We start from the raw sequence: 14,315 nt of genomic DNA, 5'->3' as shown, positions 1-14,315 counted from the left end.
GCCGAGGGACTTTTCCTTACTTTCCCCCCAAGATACTCATGATAGGGTTGACACAACTAGGAAAGTGACAGTGTCATATGGAGACGACGATTGTTGTGGGTTCCGGTCATCCGTCGAACGGTCGTACAGTATGCGTGTAGAATACCGACGTCGCTGTGAACCCAAACTGGGGTTGCCGGCGATAGTCAATCAAGGATGGCATACGAGGCGTGAACCATAACATACTAAGCATAACATAATCAATGACGGTCCAATCCATTGTTAGGTGAAAAGTCGCAAGCTAATACCCCCTCTTCAACCTCTCGTTCTCCTCCTTCAGCGCCCTATTCTCTTCCCTCAGCACCGAGATCTCCCCGCGGAACTCATCCACAGCGGCACGCATCTCGCCCCGCAGCCCGCGACCCATTCTCAGCATATCCAGATGCAGCCCAACGAGCTCCCCGTGCGTCTCCTGCCGGAACTCATACATCGCGTCGCGGAGTAGAGTCTGCAGCAGCCCTGCCGCGGCGCGTGTGTTGGGCGAGCCCAGGTGGGGCTGCGACGCCGAGTGGGAGAGGTTGCGCAGCGGCGAGGGGGCTGCAGCCCAGGATGCGCTCGAACCCGAGGCCAATCCCGGTCGTCGTGCGGGGGACACCTGCATTGCAAACGCGGGCTCCGTAACAGCATCGCCAGGCAGCGGCACTCGACGAGCGAACTCCACCTCGTCATCATCGCCATCGCCCGCGAATCCTACCTTCTTGCCATCTGCTCTATTATGTTCCTTGTTTGCAACACCGACTTCGCCCGCCTTGATCCACCGGTCCACCTCGGGCGTACCGAGCCCTAGGATACCCATCCCGCCGGCCTTTGCCTTCCCAGCACGCCTGCCCATTGGCAGCGGAGTAGCAGGCGCGTCCTCATCTACGTCCGGCAATTCTGGACTCGGGGTCAGCGACTGGCGCGAGGTACCCTTCGCCCGGTACGCTGAGGGGACCTTGGGAACGGGAGGTGCAGACGGCGATGTGCGCGAGCTGGCGGCGGAGGTGGGGCGCGTGGACGCTTTGCTCGCTCTGCCACTAGATGCAGTGCTCCCGGATGCGGAGCGTGTCCTCGTAGATGCGGAGGCGGTGGACAACGCGGAGGCTCGGCGGAGGTTAGTGCCGTCCGCTCGCGTCCGGTGTTCCGCAGCGGTTGCCGTGCGGGTTGTGGCACGCGGAGCGGCAGTAGAGATGGAGGGAGGCATGCCCTCCGTGACTGGTTCAAGTGAGCTGCCAGCCGGAATGATGTTCTCCTTCGCGCGGGTGGACACGGGAAGGTTGAGTAGGTTCTCAATACGGACTGACGTGTTGACGCCAGAATCAGTAAAACGCAGTAGAATTCACTGTAGTAGTCACATACCAGACACATTCAAGTCTTCAGGCTCCTCATCAGTCTGTCCTCTCCGCATAGGCGGAGACCTCGGAGGAGAGAAGATCTTCTTCGAGACACCACCGGCACTGATCTTCCTGGCCGCAGGCGACTTCACACCCGCACCTGCGCGCGGGCGTACCGCGCGAGGCGAGCCACTCGAAGTGACCCTCGACCTCAATGCGGGGCTCCCTCGAGCTGCAAGGGTGCGGGACGCTAGTGGAGACGTGACAGTCTTCTTCTCGGGCTTATCCGACCTCGCGGTGGCTGAACGGGGCGCAGAGGTCTTGTTCTGGTCTTGTTGTACCAGGGGCTTGCTCGGAGCTGGTTTCTTGCTTGCGGCTGATGCCTTTGCCGGAGAAGCGGTGTCTTCAGGCTTGAGTTTCTTCTGCAATGACGATGAGATGGATTGAACCATAGAGTGAGGATATCATTACCTGCATGGACAATGCTACTACACGGTCGCCGTTTTCGCTGACGGTGGTAGATCTCGGAGGCTTGTCAAGCGAGCGCAGGTCTTGGCCTAGCACCTTTCCATTCTCGGTGCCCACGTAGAGGACGGCGCCGTCCGCCGAGAACGCAAGACACGTAATTGGGACATGCACGCTCCAGGTCTTGTACACACTACATACAGTACGAGTCAGCGATGCGACGAACGCCGACTGCGTGTGCGCACATACCTCTTGTCTCTGTCCTTCTCCAGATCCACAAGAGCGATCGAGCCGCCGCTGCAGGCAACCGCAACGAGCGTCTTGCTGAACGGACTGCTCGCTATCGACACGATCTCCCCGCTGCTGTCCTTCTTCGTGCTCACCGCAATCGTCTTGAGCGGCCCACTCGGCCGCGTCGTATCGTACACCAGTACCCGAGCGCCAGTGCCCACCAGGAGCCTCGTCCTCGCATGCGGATGGAACGCACATGTCATCACGCACTCCCCAGCGGGTATCCCCCTCAGGACGGTATGCGCGCCGTGCGTGAGGTTGTGGACATGGACTGCGTTCGCGGAGGTAGACGCGAGGAGGCTGGCGTCGTTCGAGAGGGAGAGCGACACCACGGGTGCCTTGTGGGTATCAAACGTGCTGGATATCTTCCCCGTGTGTGCGTCGAGGATGCGCACCCGCTCGCCCGCGCTGAAGATGACGGTGTTCCCGCGGTCCTTCGCCACAGCGCCGTGATCGCACCGGACTCGCCGGTCGCATCGTCGTAAAGCGTCTTCGTGAATGTTCCAGAGGGGTCATAGCGGGAGATGGAGTAGCATTGGGCGAGAATGAGGGAGGAGTTATCGGGTGTCCAGGCGTGGCATGTCGGTGGTGAGTCGAGCGTGCAGGTCGGGGCGAGAGAGGTCGCCCGTCGTAGGCTCTGGGTCTCCGTAATGGATAGCGAGCTTGTCGTAGCTACCGCCAACATCGCAGACATGTACAGGGGGAAGAGATGGACGTTGCGATGAGTCAATCGGCGGGTGGTTGTCGGAGGCGAGTCGACGACGCGCGACCGAAAACGAACCGCGACGCGGCCGTCCACGTGGCCGCGATATCATCACATGCATCAATCACTTTTGCAAGAACGGTCACTGGCCGTTGGCTGGCATTAATGGTGCGTACTAATTCGCATTGCGCTCTACATCTACGTTACACTATTTATGCCTAGCGTAAGCTACTATTGTACCTACTAGAGAGACCGGGAGATGTGATAATGATATGGGCAACGGAAGCCAGTCTAATGAGTGGAGTGTAACGGGACGCAAATGCGCACGCAAAAGAGATTCAAAATAGAATGTAGTACCTAGCCAACCCCAACGGTAAGCCGGGCATGCGGGAGCACCCATCTATGCCATATTAAAGAGTCCATCGCAGGGCGATGGGGGGACCCCAGCTCATGTGGCCTTATCCCCGCTGTACGAGCGTCGATGATGGATCTTCTCGAGCAGCGAGAATTTCTTCCGTGTTCGTGGACCTGAACCTTCTCGCGTATCAGGTGAAGGCGACGGGCCGGACCTCGAGCGACCTTTCGAACTCGAAGCAGCTTCGCTTGTAAAAGAGGAAAAGGCAAGTGGTTGTGGAGGGCGTAGCAAACTGCGGATACCAGTCAGGACGGACAACCCAAATAGCGTGCTAGAGTACTGACCTGCGCGACTTCCTGAGGAAACTGGTGGGTGAATTTGGGGCGGAGTCGGACCCGGATGGTGAGCGAGATGCAGACGGCCGCTCCTCCTGCGACATCGACGCAGGTTCCTCCGTCACCGGATGCCACGACAGCCTCCTCGTTGGCGCCTGAGCCTGCTTCCGCTGCGCTTCATTCCGCCCCTCCTTCTCCCCCTCTCCGACCACCCGAACAGCCGCACCCTCCCCAATCGAATCCAACCGCCCATCGATCGAGGTCTCTCTGCTCCTCGCACGATGCCCGCCCACGACGATGGGTCCAGGTTCACATGCCCTCCTCTGCTCGAACACCGTCCCGCCCGTCGCCACGGAACTCCGGCTGATGCGCACTTGCCGCACGTAATCGGCGGCATCGGGGGACAGGGGCGTCGGGAAGAAGTACGGCGCCTGGTACGGGTCCGTCCGCGGGAGGGGCGGGGGCCGCTGCGGGGGCGTGCTGTGCTGCCTGCGCGGGAGCCATTTCTTCTTCTGCGAGGAAGCTGCGTGCGGGATGTCGGCGCTCGGCGGATATAGCGAGGAATGAGGAGAGGAGGACATACTGCTCGTCGTCGGCGAGGTGACGGACCTATTGACCTTGGGCCGTGAGCTCTCCGCACCAGAACTGTGTGAAGCCAAAGATTGTTGTTCTGATAGCGAAGGCGTGGATGGGTCCGCAGAGGGGATCGGCGTGAGCGGCGAAGGGAGCGCGACTGATATCGAGGGTGGAGACGTGCTCTTGCGAGTCGCCCTCCGAATTCTGCAGTCCTCTTGGATTTGACACGCGATGCGTCGGACGGGCGAGCGGCTGCGAATGATGGCCTCCTTCGACAGTTGGAGTAGGTTTGACCCGCTTGCCACTTGCTGGGACGATGACCGCGAGATCGGAGGAGACGGAGATGGAGGAACGTCAAGTATTCTTCCTTTATCCTCGGCCAGAATCTTGGCTTGTTGTTTTGAAGATGCAGTTTCTGAAGTCGTCCGACCAATTGAGTCCGAGTCGTGTGAGAGAGCGACGGAGTAAAGGGATGCTGTTGAGGCATTGCGAGAATGAAGTGTTGGAGTGAGAAGCTTGGGCTCGACTCGCAGGCGTTGTTCTTCTGGAGGCAGAGCTAGGAATGCGGATACGAAGCCTTGGGCGATGGCACCAAGAACGCTCTAATGATTCTCGACGTCAGCAATGTGGTATCATGCAAGCTGCCTACAACAACCAATTATGAAAGGAGTACTTAGATGGAATGGAGCTTACAGCAGCATAGCCGTACCAACTCAGGATGATTGTGACATTCGTACCTACGGAATAGACGCGTCGTGTGACGGCCACTCTATGACCGCAATGTATGGCACGATGCAGTGTACACATTTCAACTCCAGCGAGCCATGGGTGCGTCGCACACGCCTTGCTTCCAGCCCCTCCACAGACCCATATAATGTATCCACCGACTGCCTAGCAACCCGAATGAAGGACTTACCAGGATGAACCCAACCGAGGCCATAGCGGCCCCAGCCACCGCAGGAACAACGATCCTCGCCAGAGTCAGAAAGAGGCTCATGTCGGACCGATACCAGTGAAAGTACGCGACATAGGGCTGCGCTTTGAAGTAGAGGACCGAAATCGAGACGACCGTCCGCCGCGTCGCTTTACAGAGTCGCATGGCTATGCGCAGGCGTCAGCGTCAATTGCAAGAAGGGTCTAATAAGCGGCACGGTGAAACTGACATCACCAGACAGCAGAGACAACGTCAGACACAGCCTGCGGTTTAGAGGCTTGCGAGTGGCAGCGGTGTGCGCGACCGGGGAGAAAAATGCATGAAATAAAGGACGCGTGGCGGCGAGCTGGGCAAGAGGAGGGTCCGGAGATTGGACGGGCGTGCGTTTTCATCGTTCGGGCGGGTTCTGTCAGATGTGGTTTGCAAGCCTTGGTGATCGATGATGCCGTCCCGGTTACGTACATCCGCACAGTCCATCCCTCATCCTGAGCGCCCTCCCGCGCCCCTCCCGGTCCCGGGCAGTCAGCACGGTTGACACACGCTGCAGGCCAAGAGTCGGTGCAGACGTTCGAGCTGCACCGCGGCCTCTCCAACAGCCCGGGCTCGCAAGGAAAGCACCCGTCGCAACATGTGGAGACTCGGTGGGCATGATAGGTGTCCTGCTTGTGCTTGTGCAGAGCCCGGAGGAGAGGGTGGCAGCGGCGGCTGCAATCCGCATGTGAGGCAAAACTAAGCTTGTCAAAATCACATGCTTGGCAGACGGGGTCTCTCGATCGAGCAGCATCGTTCGGGCCGATGATGCGTATACCATTCCGCCTTTCCGTGATCTCGGAATGTGCAGCCATAGGTTAGCTGAAAGTGTGGATCATTTTGGTGGAACGCAAGATAGCTCGTGACCCGTTTTACTCAGGTGAACATAATTGCATCCTACGCATCGACGCATCGTCAGGGACACGGCAGACGCGTTCATCGGAAGCCAAACATCCTGCCGAGTGACCACGTACGTACACCGGAGTCGCCGTGGCGTAGTACCATCAGACACTGGACCTTCACTACTGGAGTCTGAGCTACGAATCATTTTGTAACATCGACCGACGCGGCGGCGCGATGAAGCGAAACATCGCACTCACACAAGCCATTCACAAACGCGCATATGTCTTGCTCGCGAGAGGTATAATCCGCAACGCACCCACCACAAAACCCAAAAGCAAGCAAGGTCAGTCAATATCTACGAGTGACACACATTACCCTACACATAAGTCCCAAGTAGATCCCTGTCAGAAGCTGTCTACAATATTAGCCTATTTAAAGCCCGAGGAGATCCAGTGAGAGAAAGCAGCAGAGCAAAACCCCAATAGCATAGCAATAAACCCCTCAAAAGCAAGAGAATGGGCACGCGAGGCGGACGCGTCCACCTGGCAAGTAAGAACAGACCTCACCATCATAATTAGACGCACGAGACGCACAGCGTCCCGCGCTCGCGCAGGCCATGCAACCGGTCCGCGATGAGGTTGCGGATCTCCTTCTCGGCCTTTGGCGTCATGTCCTGGCACACGACAAAGAAGTACACCAGCAAGCCCTTGTACTCTTCGCGCGACACGTCGCGGTCGATCCGCGCCCAGTCGAGGCTGAGCAGGTCGGCCACGGAGGTGATCTCGAACTCGAACAAATCTCCTCGAGCTGCGGCGAGTTGATCTGCGAGATCATGGCGGTCACCCACGGGAAGAGCTGGTTCGACATGAAGCCCTGCGACGCAGCGGCCTTCGCGTCCAGTCCGCCAAAACGCACGGAGCGCAGGCCGGTGTTGTGAACGAGGCTAATCTGGTTGTTAGGACGGCTACACCGCAATCAGTTAGCGTCCATTGGCCTCACACTACGGACTGTCGCACCTTCCTCGGCACACCAGACGGGAACTCGACCAGCAGCCGTTCAAGCGCCGCCCCGCTTGCGTGCAATAGGTCGCCCACCAGCTTCATGTTCTCGATCTCCCTCCAGCACAGCTGGATCGTGCGCAGGTGCTGCTCCGATGGGTGACTCAGCAGCCATTCCGTGACCAGCGTCGGCGACGAGCGGAGTCCAAGAACAGGTACGACAGATGCATGCACTCCTTCTCCCTCCGGGTCGCCTGGATCGCCGTCTCGTCTGAGGGCGCGTTCAGCAGCGCCGGGCTCTCCTTGTTCCACGCGACTCCGTGGAAATAGAGCTCGTTCAGCGCGGGGAAGGCTCCCAAGAAGTCCAGCACGTCGCGCGACGCCTCGAAGCGCACCTCGAACATGAAGAGCGTTCGCACGCGCGCGAAGAACTTGAAGAAAGCAGCCTGCGTTTCTGGCAGGAGCGTATGCCATCGCACGCGCGACAGCCCGATCGTCGTGACCCGCTCGAGCTTGTGCAGGAACTCGCCTGCAGCATTCACCCACCATCGTCCTCCACAGGCCGGCCTGATTCATCGACGCCCTTGTACTCCGCGCTCACGGTAAACCTGCGCACGCACTGCGCGATGACGGGCGCGCTCTGGAGGAGGGCCGCGAAGCGTGCGCACTGGTCCGCGTTCTGGATGCGCACGGTGCGGAAGAGGTGGAGGCGGCTCGTGCCGACCCAGCTGCGGCATGTGAGCGCGCAGGCCGCGAGCGACTTGGGGTCGTCCCAGAGGTGGTCGATCGACTCGTCGAAGAGCTCGGGCGGGAGGACGGAGGCGGCGCGCATCGTGTATGTGTCGCCGGACCTGTCGCGCGTGCCATAGTTAGCTCGGACATGGTGCTTTCGGCTCGTGGGGCAGCAGACGAATACCTACCAGTGCTGGTGGAGGGCCCGGGCGTGGGGGGAGAAAAGAGCTGGAGGGACTCGAGGCGAGCAGCTACTCGGTCCCCCGCTTATCGTTTGATACAGTACTACTAGTGCCATGCCTGGCGCCCGGAATCATGGCAACTCGTCTTGAAACAAGGGCTCTCATTGGCTCGTCCGTCTCGTTTCGGAGCGGAAGAGCGTTTCGGATGGACGGCATCCCCAAAGTGGCGACGGCCAGACGCTGCTCCAGTCTTCGCAGGGACATGAGCGTGAGAGAAACCCCAAGTTCGGTAGCTTCCGTTTGCGCGACCGCTTCCAGAGCGCAGAGCCTGGTTATTCACTTCGTCATTACTCTTGTGTTCACTGTTCACTGCAACGTCCAGCAGTCCAATCTGCAGCTCACTTGGGCCGCCATGTCGAGTCCTACACTTCTTCGCTCTCTGCGGCCTTTCACGCAATGCTCACGCTCAACGCACCTCGTCTCCCTCGACGTCGCCCGACCACGCGGGGCCTTGTCTTTCGTTCGCGCAAAGTCCTCGAAAGCGGCAAAAGTACAGGCAGCCAAGAACTCATCTGCGGCATCACGCGCACCTTCAACGAAAGCACAAGCCTCGACGACGTCGACGAATACTGCGAAGGCGGAAGTAGCTGCAGAGTCGACGCCGGGAGCACAGGCGTTGCGGAGCGGGACGGGGAAGGTCACAGAGGCTGAGCAGGATTCGCTGCCGTGGGCGGACTACCTTTCTATCCGGAAGAAAAAGCGAAGATGGGAGACGGTGCGCTTCAAAGTACCTTGATGGACCGTTCTGTACTCATACTTCGCTGCGCATGTGTGTGCGTTGTTTCATGGCTTTGCAGGCTATGACGATCCCGTTCACCCTTGGTGGGTTTGTCGGAGGCATCATGTACTTCGGAAACCTCGACGTGGACCCTGCGAAACCCATATTTGTGCGTATACGTCGCCCTTCGCTCTCCATGTATACCGCTGAGCAACTCGGTGCAGAACCTCGACCCCATGATTGTGTACGGGTTTTCGACCCTCGCATGCGCGGCATGGGGTACCTCATCGGCCCATTGTCGGCTCTACAATATGGCGGATGTCCCACCGACGGACGCTGAAGCTCATCGAAGCTCGTGACCGCGAGTTCTACCAACACATCGTGAAGAACCGGGTAGACCCGACTGCACAGAGTGCGACGAACCCTGTTCCAGACTTTTATGGTGCAGTACCTATCACGCTGTCTCTGGTTCATCGTCTGATACACCATGATGCGCATAGGCGAGAAGATCGGTTCGGTGCATGATTACAGACAGGTGCGTTGCGGACCCCGACTTCAACAGACCCCTGATCGAACCTTTACCCAGTGGTTGAGGGATCAGTCAAGGTACAAGAAGAAGCATACTTCTCCGAGGACGCTTAGACTACACGTCATCCTCACGAACGGTTCACACTGCATATGCTACTATTCGCATATTGACAAGGGTTAGCCTGACAATCTATCCATTGGTTCCCTTTGCGCATGGTTCTTGAGGCATCCGAGCACGTAGATGCACGGTGTATACTAATTGTGATTACAGCAAATTACAACAGCGCGGAACGACCTCTGCAAGACTTGACGTTTCTCCACAAATGGCAAGGCACTATACTGACAGTATCTCATCTTCCGTAGACACCCACAGCATCACCCCACGGCCCTTCTTCGTACGCCCCCTTTGACCACGACTCGCTGTCGTATGGTCCGCTTTCATACGGTTCGTCATACGCCCCTTCTCATACGCCCCTCTTCGTATGGCCCGTTGTCGTACGCCGTGGTTTCATCGGCCTCGTCATCATCCGACCCTGCGTCGTGCAGAGAGGGCAGAGCGTCCTTCCGCACAATCTCCCTGAGCCTCCCGTCTCAAGCTCGTAGATCATCCCCACGACCGCAACCGACCTGTAGTCGTAAGCACCCTCGAACTTCATGTTGTCGATGTAGTTTTTGACGCGGTCCACAGTGCTGATGACGTTCGCCTCCGTGAGCGCCGTGACGTCCGGGTGGCGCTTTGCGAGGTGGAGGAGGTGGCTCATCCAGTCGCCGAGGGCGCCCCCAGGGCGGTGAGCTCCGCCTGCGACCTCGAGAGCGGTGTGCACGCCTCCGCATTGCGTGTGCCCGACGACGAGGACGTGCGTCACACCAAGGTCCTCCACGGCGTACTGGACGACGGAGGCCCCGTTGGCGTCATCAGCGGCGAATTGGCTACACCAGTCGTGAGCGGACTGCGGCGATCAACGCATGACAACTGCGCGCGTACTTTGCAATGTTGCGGTGGACGAGTATGTCCCCGGGCACGGAAGCCGTGATCACGGACTCGGGCACGCGCGAGTCCGCGCAGCCTATCCAGAGGACCTGTGGAATGATTCCGGATTGTAAGTCGTGGTCGAGAGCGGTACGATCGGGCACAATACCTCGGGGCGTTGCGTCTTGGCCATGTGGTGGAATGCTCGCGGGTGGATCCTGTCGATGCCCGAAGCCCATTCCTCGTTCCTCGCGAGGAGGCTCTCGATGGTCGTGTCGGGGGGTGCGGCGTTCGGTGCAATCATCGTAAGTAAGAGCTTATGGGACGTTCACTGAGGTTGCGTCGTGCGCACCGGGCTTTATAGGTTGGCTGCTCGCGCTGCTCAGTGCGATCCTCGAAGCTCGAACCTTGAAGCGCGGCACCTTGCTCAAACACGTTGCAATCTGAATACTATCAGATAAGTGAACGCAATCCTCTCCACTGCGATGTGCGTGGAAGCAGGACCGATATTAAGCAGAGGGTAGGGTACAGGGCTTGAACGACATTCGTGTTCACCGTCCCATTCTGCGATTCGACGCTGCCGACGCGTTCAGCGGTAATCCGTGCTGCTGGCCGAGAGCGTGACCAGGATTGACAGGATTCAACGCGATAGGTAGGACGATCCCATTCAGAACTCGGGGCTGCAGGTACGCGCGTTGTGGTACGTAAGGTTCGTCCTCTCCATCACTGGATCCTTCTCGTAGGCTTTGTGTATCTTGCACGGTTTATATTTATTGTGCAGATCCCACCGGTTTACCTGGCAGAGCGGGGTTGTTCACGACCTCGACTGCTACCGTTAACAATCGTTGGGTGGGATCCACTTGTCGGAATGCGGATATGCCCTCGGGCCCCGTAGCCCGCATTGCGATCGTAAGTTCAAGTGGTCCAATCGCTGCAGGAAATTCGCTCAACGGCAAGAGTAGTTGAATGGCCGGCGTAGGTTCCGCAGATGCGATGGACGTTCAGTGCCCTTTGTCAGCGCTCTCCCCGAGCTTCCTGCGAGGGGATTCATACACGATTGGAACGAGACCCATACCTGTTGCGTAACTTGCGTCCTTACTCGTCCAGAAATTACATGGGCTCTGCCGGTTAGAATGATTGAAATGCGCGACTTTGTTGTATGCGATGGATGGAGTAATATGTTACACGTCTAGTGATACATGATGATTCGCCTTATGCCATGACTTCCAAGTATGTGTCTCGTCCGTGATCTACACCACATGTTTGTTCTCCGTCGTGCTGAGGTCTTCTCCAGTAACACCGGCCGCGCCGGCGAGAACGGAACTGGCGATCTGCCTGTCGCGTGCCCGCTCATCGTTGGTCGAAGTATCAGCGATGCCGTGCTTGTTGATCTCCTTCTCTAGCCGGTCAAGACCTGAACCAAGAGGTGAGTTCACAGCAGACTGCAGCGTGGTTACAACGTACCCTTGTCAATGGTGCTGGTGGGGATGGTCAGGATTCAATCAATCACCACAAGACAGCTCCTACTCACAATTTCCCGCTCTCGATGTCGTAATCTTCTCCTCCTGAGGTGCGACGAGGAAGTCGGCATCTTTGCCAATCTTGAGTCCCCATTTTTCAGGGCTGCAACACCCGGAGGTGTGTACTGAGGAGGTACCTCGTGGTCTACTGGCAGCTTGCCCGCCCACTGCGTAGCGTCGCGCTTCTCTTCCTGGGGCGGTACGAGGTGGCTCATGATGGATGTGTCGTGAAATTCGTTAGGTGAGTGGCTTCAAGTTATGTTGTCGAGGATGGTAAAGTCTGACGATGTGGGTGAATAGACGGCAGTGTGCAGCGCACGCGAGAGTTTATATAGAGGCGGCAGCCACAGCTGGGAGAACGACTGACATCATCGCACCGACGCACGTCGTGCGACCGGTGACCGAATGCACCACTGCCCTGAGCGAGGTGACGGCGGTCGTAGCCGGCGCGCCACCGCCGGCTGCGTCCGCACCACTGCCCTTTCAGTGCATCCGCGTCACACACACGTGAGCGTGACTCGACGCGCTCTCTGCTCGCAACGCGCTCCTCCGATCTGCCCACCACCAACGAAGTCGTACATGAGCCATGTCTGGCGCGGCCATTCTCCGTCGCAACACCATACTTGCTGCCTCTGCCGTCTTCGTAGCTACTGTCGCCCGCGCATCAATCATCATGGCTGCCCACCACACTGGAAGCGCAAGCGAAAGCGACTTGAGCGATCTGAGCGAGCTCGAGTCAGAGGAGCCCAGTCCCAGACCAGCCAAGCGCGCAAGAAAAGCCAGGTCGTCTACGGGTGCCGAGGAGGTGTTTCATACGCAAGGGACCTCGCAGAACGCTCTGGCTACGCTGCCAGATGGTACAGAGCCTGCGAAGAAGCCTAAGAGGCGGAGGAAAGAGGCGCCACCAGAGCCAAAGCCGGAAGACTTCATACCGAGGTTGACAAACGACTGGAAGGTTGGCCCCCATGTCTCAGCAGCTGGAGGCGTAGAAAATAGCATACTCAACGCTGCGTTTGTTGGGTGAGTATCGTGCGAGGATGCACGCGCTTCGACACTAAATTGAATGACGACAGAGCGAATGCATTCGCGCTGTTCCTAAAGTCCCAGCGAAAATGGACGTCTCCGCCGCTCAAGGAAACCTCTATCCTTGCATTCAAGGCCCGCATGAAGACATTCGGATACTCGGCCTCCCACATCCTTCCGCACGGAAGTTACCTTGTTAACCTGGGCAATCCGGACGAGTGCGTGTGTCTCACTTGAACACGACGGCTACTGATGGATTGCTCACGAAAGAAAGAAGAGAGAGCAGTCGTATGAGTGCTTTCTAGATGATCTGAAACGATGCGAGGAGCTTGGTCTGCTTCTGTACAATTTCCAGTATGTATCATCGCAGTCCGGTCTGTTCATATGGAACCGACCTGACTCCAACTAGCCCAGGATCAACAGTCGGAGTAGCCACGAAAGAGGAATCTCAGTCTCTCATCGCTGGGTGCATCAACCGCGCACACAAAGAAACTGAACGGGTCGTGATTGTCCTCGAGAACATGGTAGGCGGTTCACTTGTCCGTGGTAAGTTATGTCTGGCTCAATGAGCGTGTCGCAAAGGCTGGGTCAGGAAACGTAATTGGATCGACTTTCGCCGAGCTCGGTGCGATAATCGCACAGGTGGAGGACAAGAGCAGAGTCGGCGTTTGCTTGGACACATGTACGTACTTTGAGCTCTCAAACAAGTGTTGCTGCTGAGATATGTCCACGTCCAGGTCATATGTTCGCTGCCGTACGTTGAGATACTGTGACTTGGAATAATACTGACTTAGGTCATAGGGCTACGACATTCGGACGAAGGAGGGCTGGAAGTGAGTTCCTATGCACAAGACATTACCTCAGTAACTCATGGCTCTTCACACAGTGAAACGAGTGCGTGTCTACGAGCTCTATCGAGGCTACTGCAGAGACTGAATCGTGTGTCTCGTCTCACAGTGGCAGAGTTCGAGCGCGACGTTGGCCTGCAGTACCTTCGCGGCATGCATCTCAACGACTCCAAAGGAGCCCTCGGCAGCAAGAAAGACAGGCATGAAAACATTGGGCTGTAAGCCTTTCCCCTTTCCCCTTTCCGCGATACAATCGCTCACTAACCTTACCGTTGCGACGGCTCCTCCCCACGCAGAGGTGAGCTCGGCCTCTCCACCTTCGCACACGTCCTCTCGGACCCGCGCACACGCGACCTCCCGCTGATCCTCGAGACCCCTGCCTACGACGAGCCGGGCACCGGAGCGAGTCGGCTCGGGAAGGAAGGTATGGACGTCTGGCGGAAGGAAGTCGAGGTGCTCAACCGGGTCGGGAGCGGGGAAGGCGAACAGGGGAAGATGGACGTGTGGACAGAGGAGATCCAGGAGGTCGTGGAGAATGCGAGTACGAAGCGGGGCGCGAAGGGGAAGAGCGTGAAGGGCAAGGCGGGTGGTGGGAGGAAGCGCAAGACGGGAAAACGGAAGAGGGGCGAACAGGAGGATGCGGAGGAGGACGATGGTGTGGCGTGCGCGAGCTGTAGCGAGGGCGGGTGATGGTAATCGTCCGGCCAAGAGTTGCACTTGGAGTATGTGTTGGGCAGAGAGCCACCGCGTGTTACAAGCCACAGCGTGGTTGGCACTGCAATGTAGGGGAAGTTATATTCTACGCGTACATAATATACACTATATTATGGATACAAGTGGATGGCGTGTATT

General features: G+C 58.0%; 7 protein-coding genes across 7 annotated transcripts; 2 read left to right on the top strand and 5 right to left on the bottom strand.

Annotated features, from left to right (window-relative positions):
• Positions 1-280: 280 nt before the first annotated feature.
• Positions 281-2,837, bottom strand: B0H18DRAFT_1094284 (WD40-repeat-containing domain protein; the record flags this gene model as incomplete). The annotated part of the gene is made up of 5 exons (XM_048032376.1): positions 2,552-2,837; positions 2,067-2,516; positions 1,824-2,010; positions 1,378-1,774; positions 281-1,317 (listed from the first exon to the last, which is right to left on the bottom strand). Exons 1-5 carry the CDS (start codon positions 2,800-2,802, stop codon positions 281-283), a joined length of 2,322 nt encoding a protein of 773 aa, XP_047894522.1. The 5' UTR covers positions 2,803-2,837.
• A 131-nt stretch (positions 2,838-2,968) lies between these two features.
• Positions 2,969-5,417, bottom strand: B0H18DRAFT_1001341 (uncharacterized protein). The gene is made up of 4 exons (XM_048028296.1): positions 5,241-5,417; positions 4,994-5,178; positions 3,511-4,679; positions 2,969-3,458 (listed from the first exon to the last, which is right to left on the bottom strand). The coding sequence occupies exons 2-4, from the start codon at positions 5,174-5,176 to the stop codon at positions 3,260-3,262; spliced, it is 1,551 nt and encodes a 516-aa protein (XP_047894521.1). The 5' UTR covers positions 5,177-5,178; positions 5,241-5,417; the 3' UTR covers positions 2,969-3,259.
• Positions 5,418-6,114: 697 nt separating this feature from the next.
• Positions 6,115-7,917, bottom strand: B0H18DRAFT_1001337 (uncharacterized protein). Its single transcript, XM_048028295.1, has 6 exons — positions 7,803-7,917; positions 7,442-7,733; positions 7,096-7,406; positions 6,893-7,045; positions 6,728-6,848; positions 6,115-6,671 (listed from the first exon to the last, which is right to left on the bottom strand). Exons 1-6 carry the CDS (start codon positions 7,910-7,912, stop codon positions 6,459-6,461), a joined length of 1,200 nt encoding a protein of 399 aa, XP_047894520.1. The 5' UTR covers positions 7,913-7,917; the 3' UTR covers positions 6,115-6,458.
• A 216-nt stretch (positions 7,918-8,133) lies between these two features.
• Positions 8,134-9,383, top strand: B0H18DRAFT_1001336 (uncharacterized protein). Its single transcript, XM_048028294.1, has 4 exons — positions 8,134-8,571; positions 8,654-8,743; positions 8,917-9,021; positions 9,181-9,383. Exons 1-4 carry the CDS (start codon positions 8,209-8,211, stop codon positions 9,214-9,216), a joined length of 594 nt encoding a protein of 197 aa, XP_047894519.1. The 5' UTR covers positions 8,134-8,208; the 3' UTR covers positions 9,217-9,383.
• A 183-nt stretch (positions 9,384-9,566) lies between these two features.
• On the bottom strand, positions 9,567-10,376 carry B0H18DRAFT_875060 (carbonic anhydrase; the record flags this gene model as incomplete). Its single annotated transcript, XM_048040392.1, has 3 exons — positions 9,567-10,032; positions 10,088-10,182; positions 10,242-10,376. The coding sequence occupies 3 exons, from the start codon at positions 10,374-10,376 to the stop codon at positions 9,567-9,569; spliced, it is 696 nt and encodes a 231-aa protein (XP_047894518.1).
• Positions 10,377-11,194: 818 nt separating this feature from the next.
• Positions 11,195-12,037, bottom strand: B0H18DRAFT_1001332 (uncharacterized protein). The gene is made up of 4 exons (XM_048028293.1): positions 11,960-12,037; positions 11,703-11,802; positions 11,604-11,673; positions 11,195-11,486 (listed from the first exon to the last, which is right to left on the bottom strand). The coding sequence occupies exons 1-4, from the start codon at positions 11,962-11,964 to the stop codon at positions 11,323-11,325; spliced, it is 339 nt and encodes a 112-aa protein (XP_047894517.1). The 5' UTR covers positions 11,965-12,037; the 3' UTR covers positions 11,195-11,322.
• Positions 12,038-12,178: 141 nt separating this feature from the next.
• B0H18DRAFT_1084570 (xylose isomerase-like protein) lies at positions 12,179-14,153 on the top strand (the record flags this gene model as incomplete). The annotated part of the gene is made up of 8 exons (XM_048031809.1): positions 12,179-12,375; positions 12,529-12,612; positions 12,666-12,833; positions 12,886-12,969; positions 13,025-13,161; positions 13,208-13,297; positions 13,525-13,681; positions 13,760-14,153. The coding sequence occupies 8 exons, from the start codon at positions 12,179-12,181 to the stop codon at positions 14,151-14,153; spliced, it is 1,311 nt and encodes a 436-aa protein (XP_047894516.1).
• Positions 14,154-14,315: the final 162 nt, after the last annotated feature.

Source organism: Fomitopsis serialis, assembly GCF_022376445.1.
Source record: "Fomitopsis serialis strain Sig1Antser10 chromosome Unknown B0H18scaffold_25, whole genome shotgun sequence".
NCBI classification, from domain to species: Eukaryota; Fungi; Basidiomycota; class Agaricomycetes; order Polyporales; family Fomitopsidaceae; genus Fomitopsis; species Fomitopsis serialis.
The sequence above is the reverse complement of the archived record's forward strand: the minus strand, read 5'-3'. Positions and strand labels throughout refer to the sequence as shown.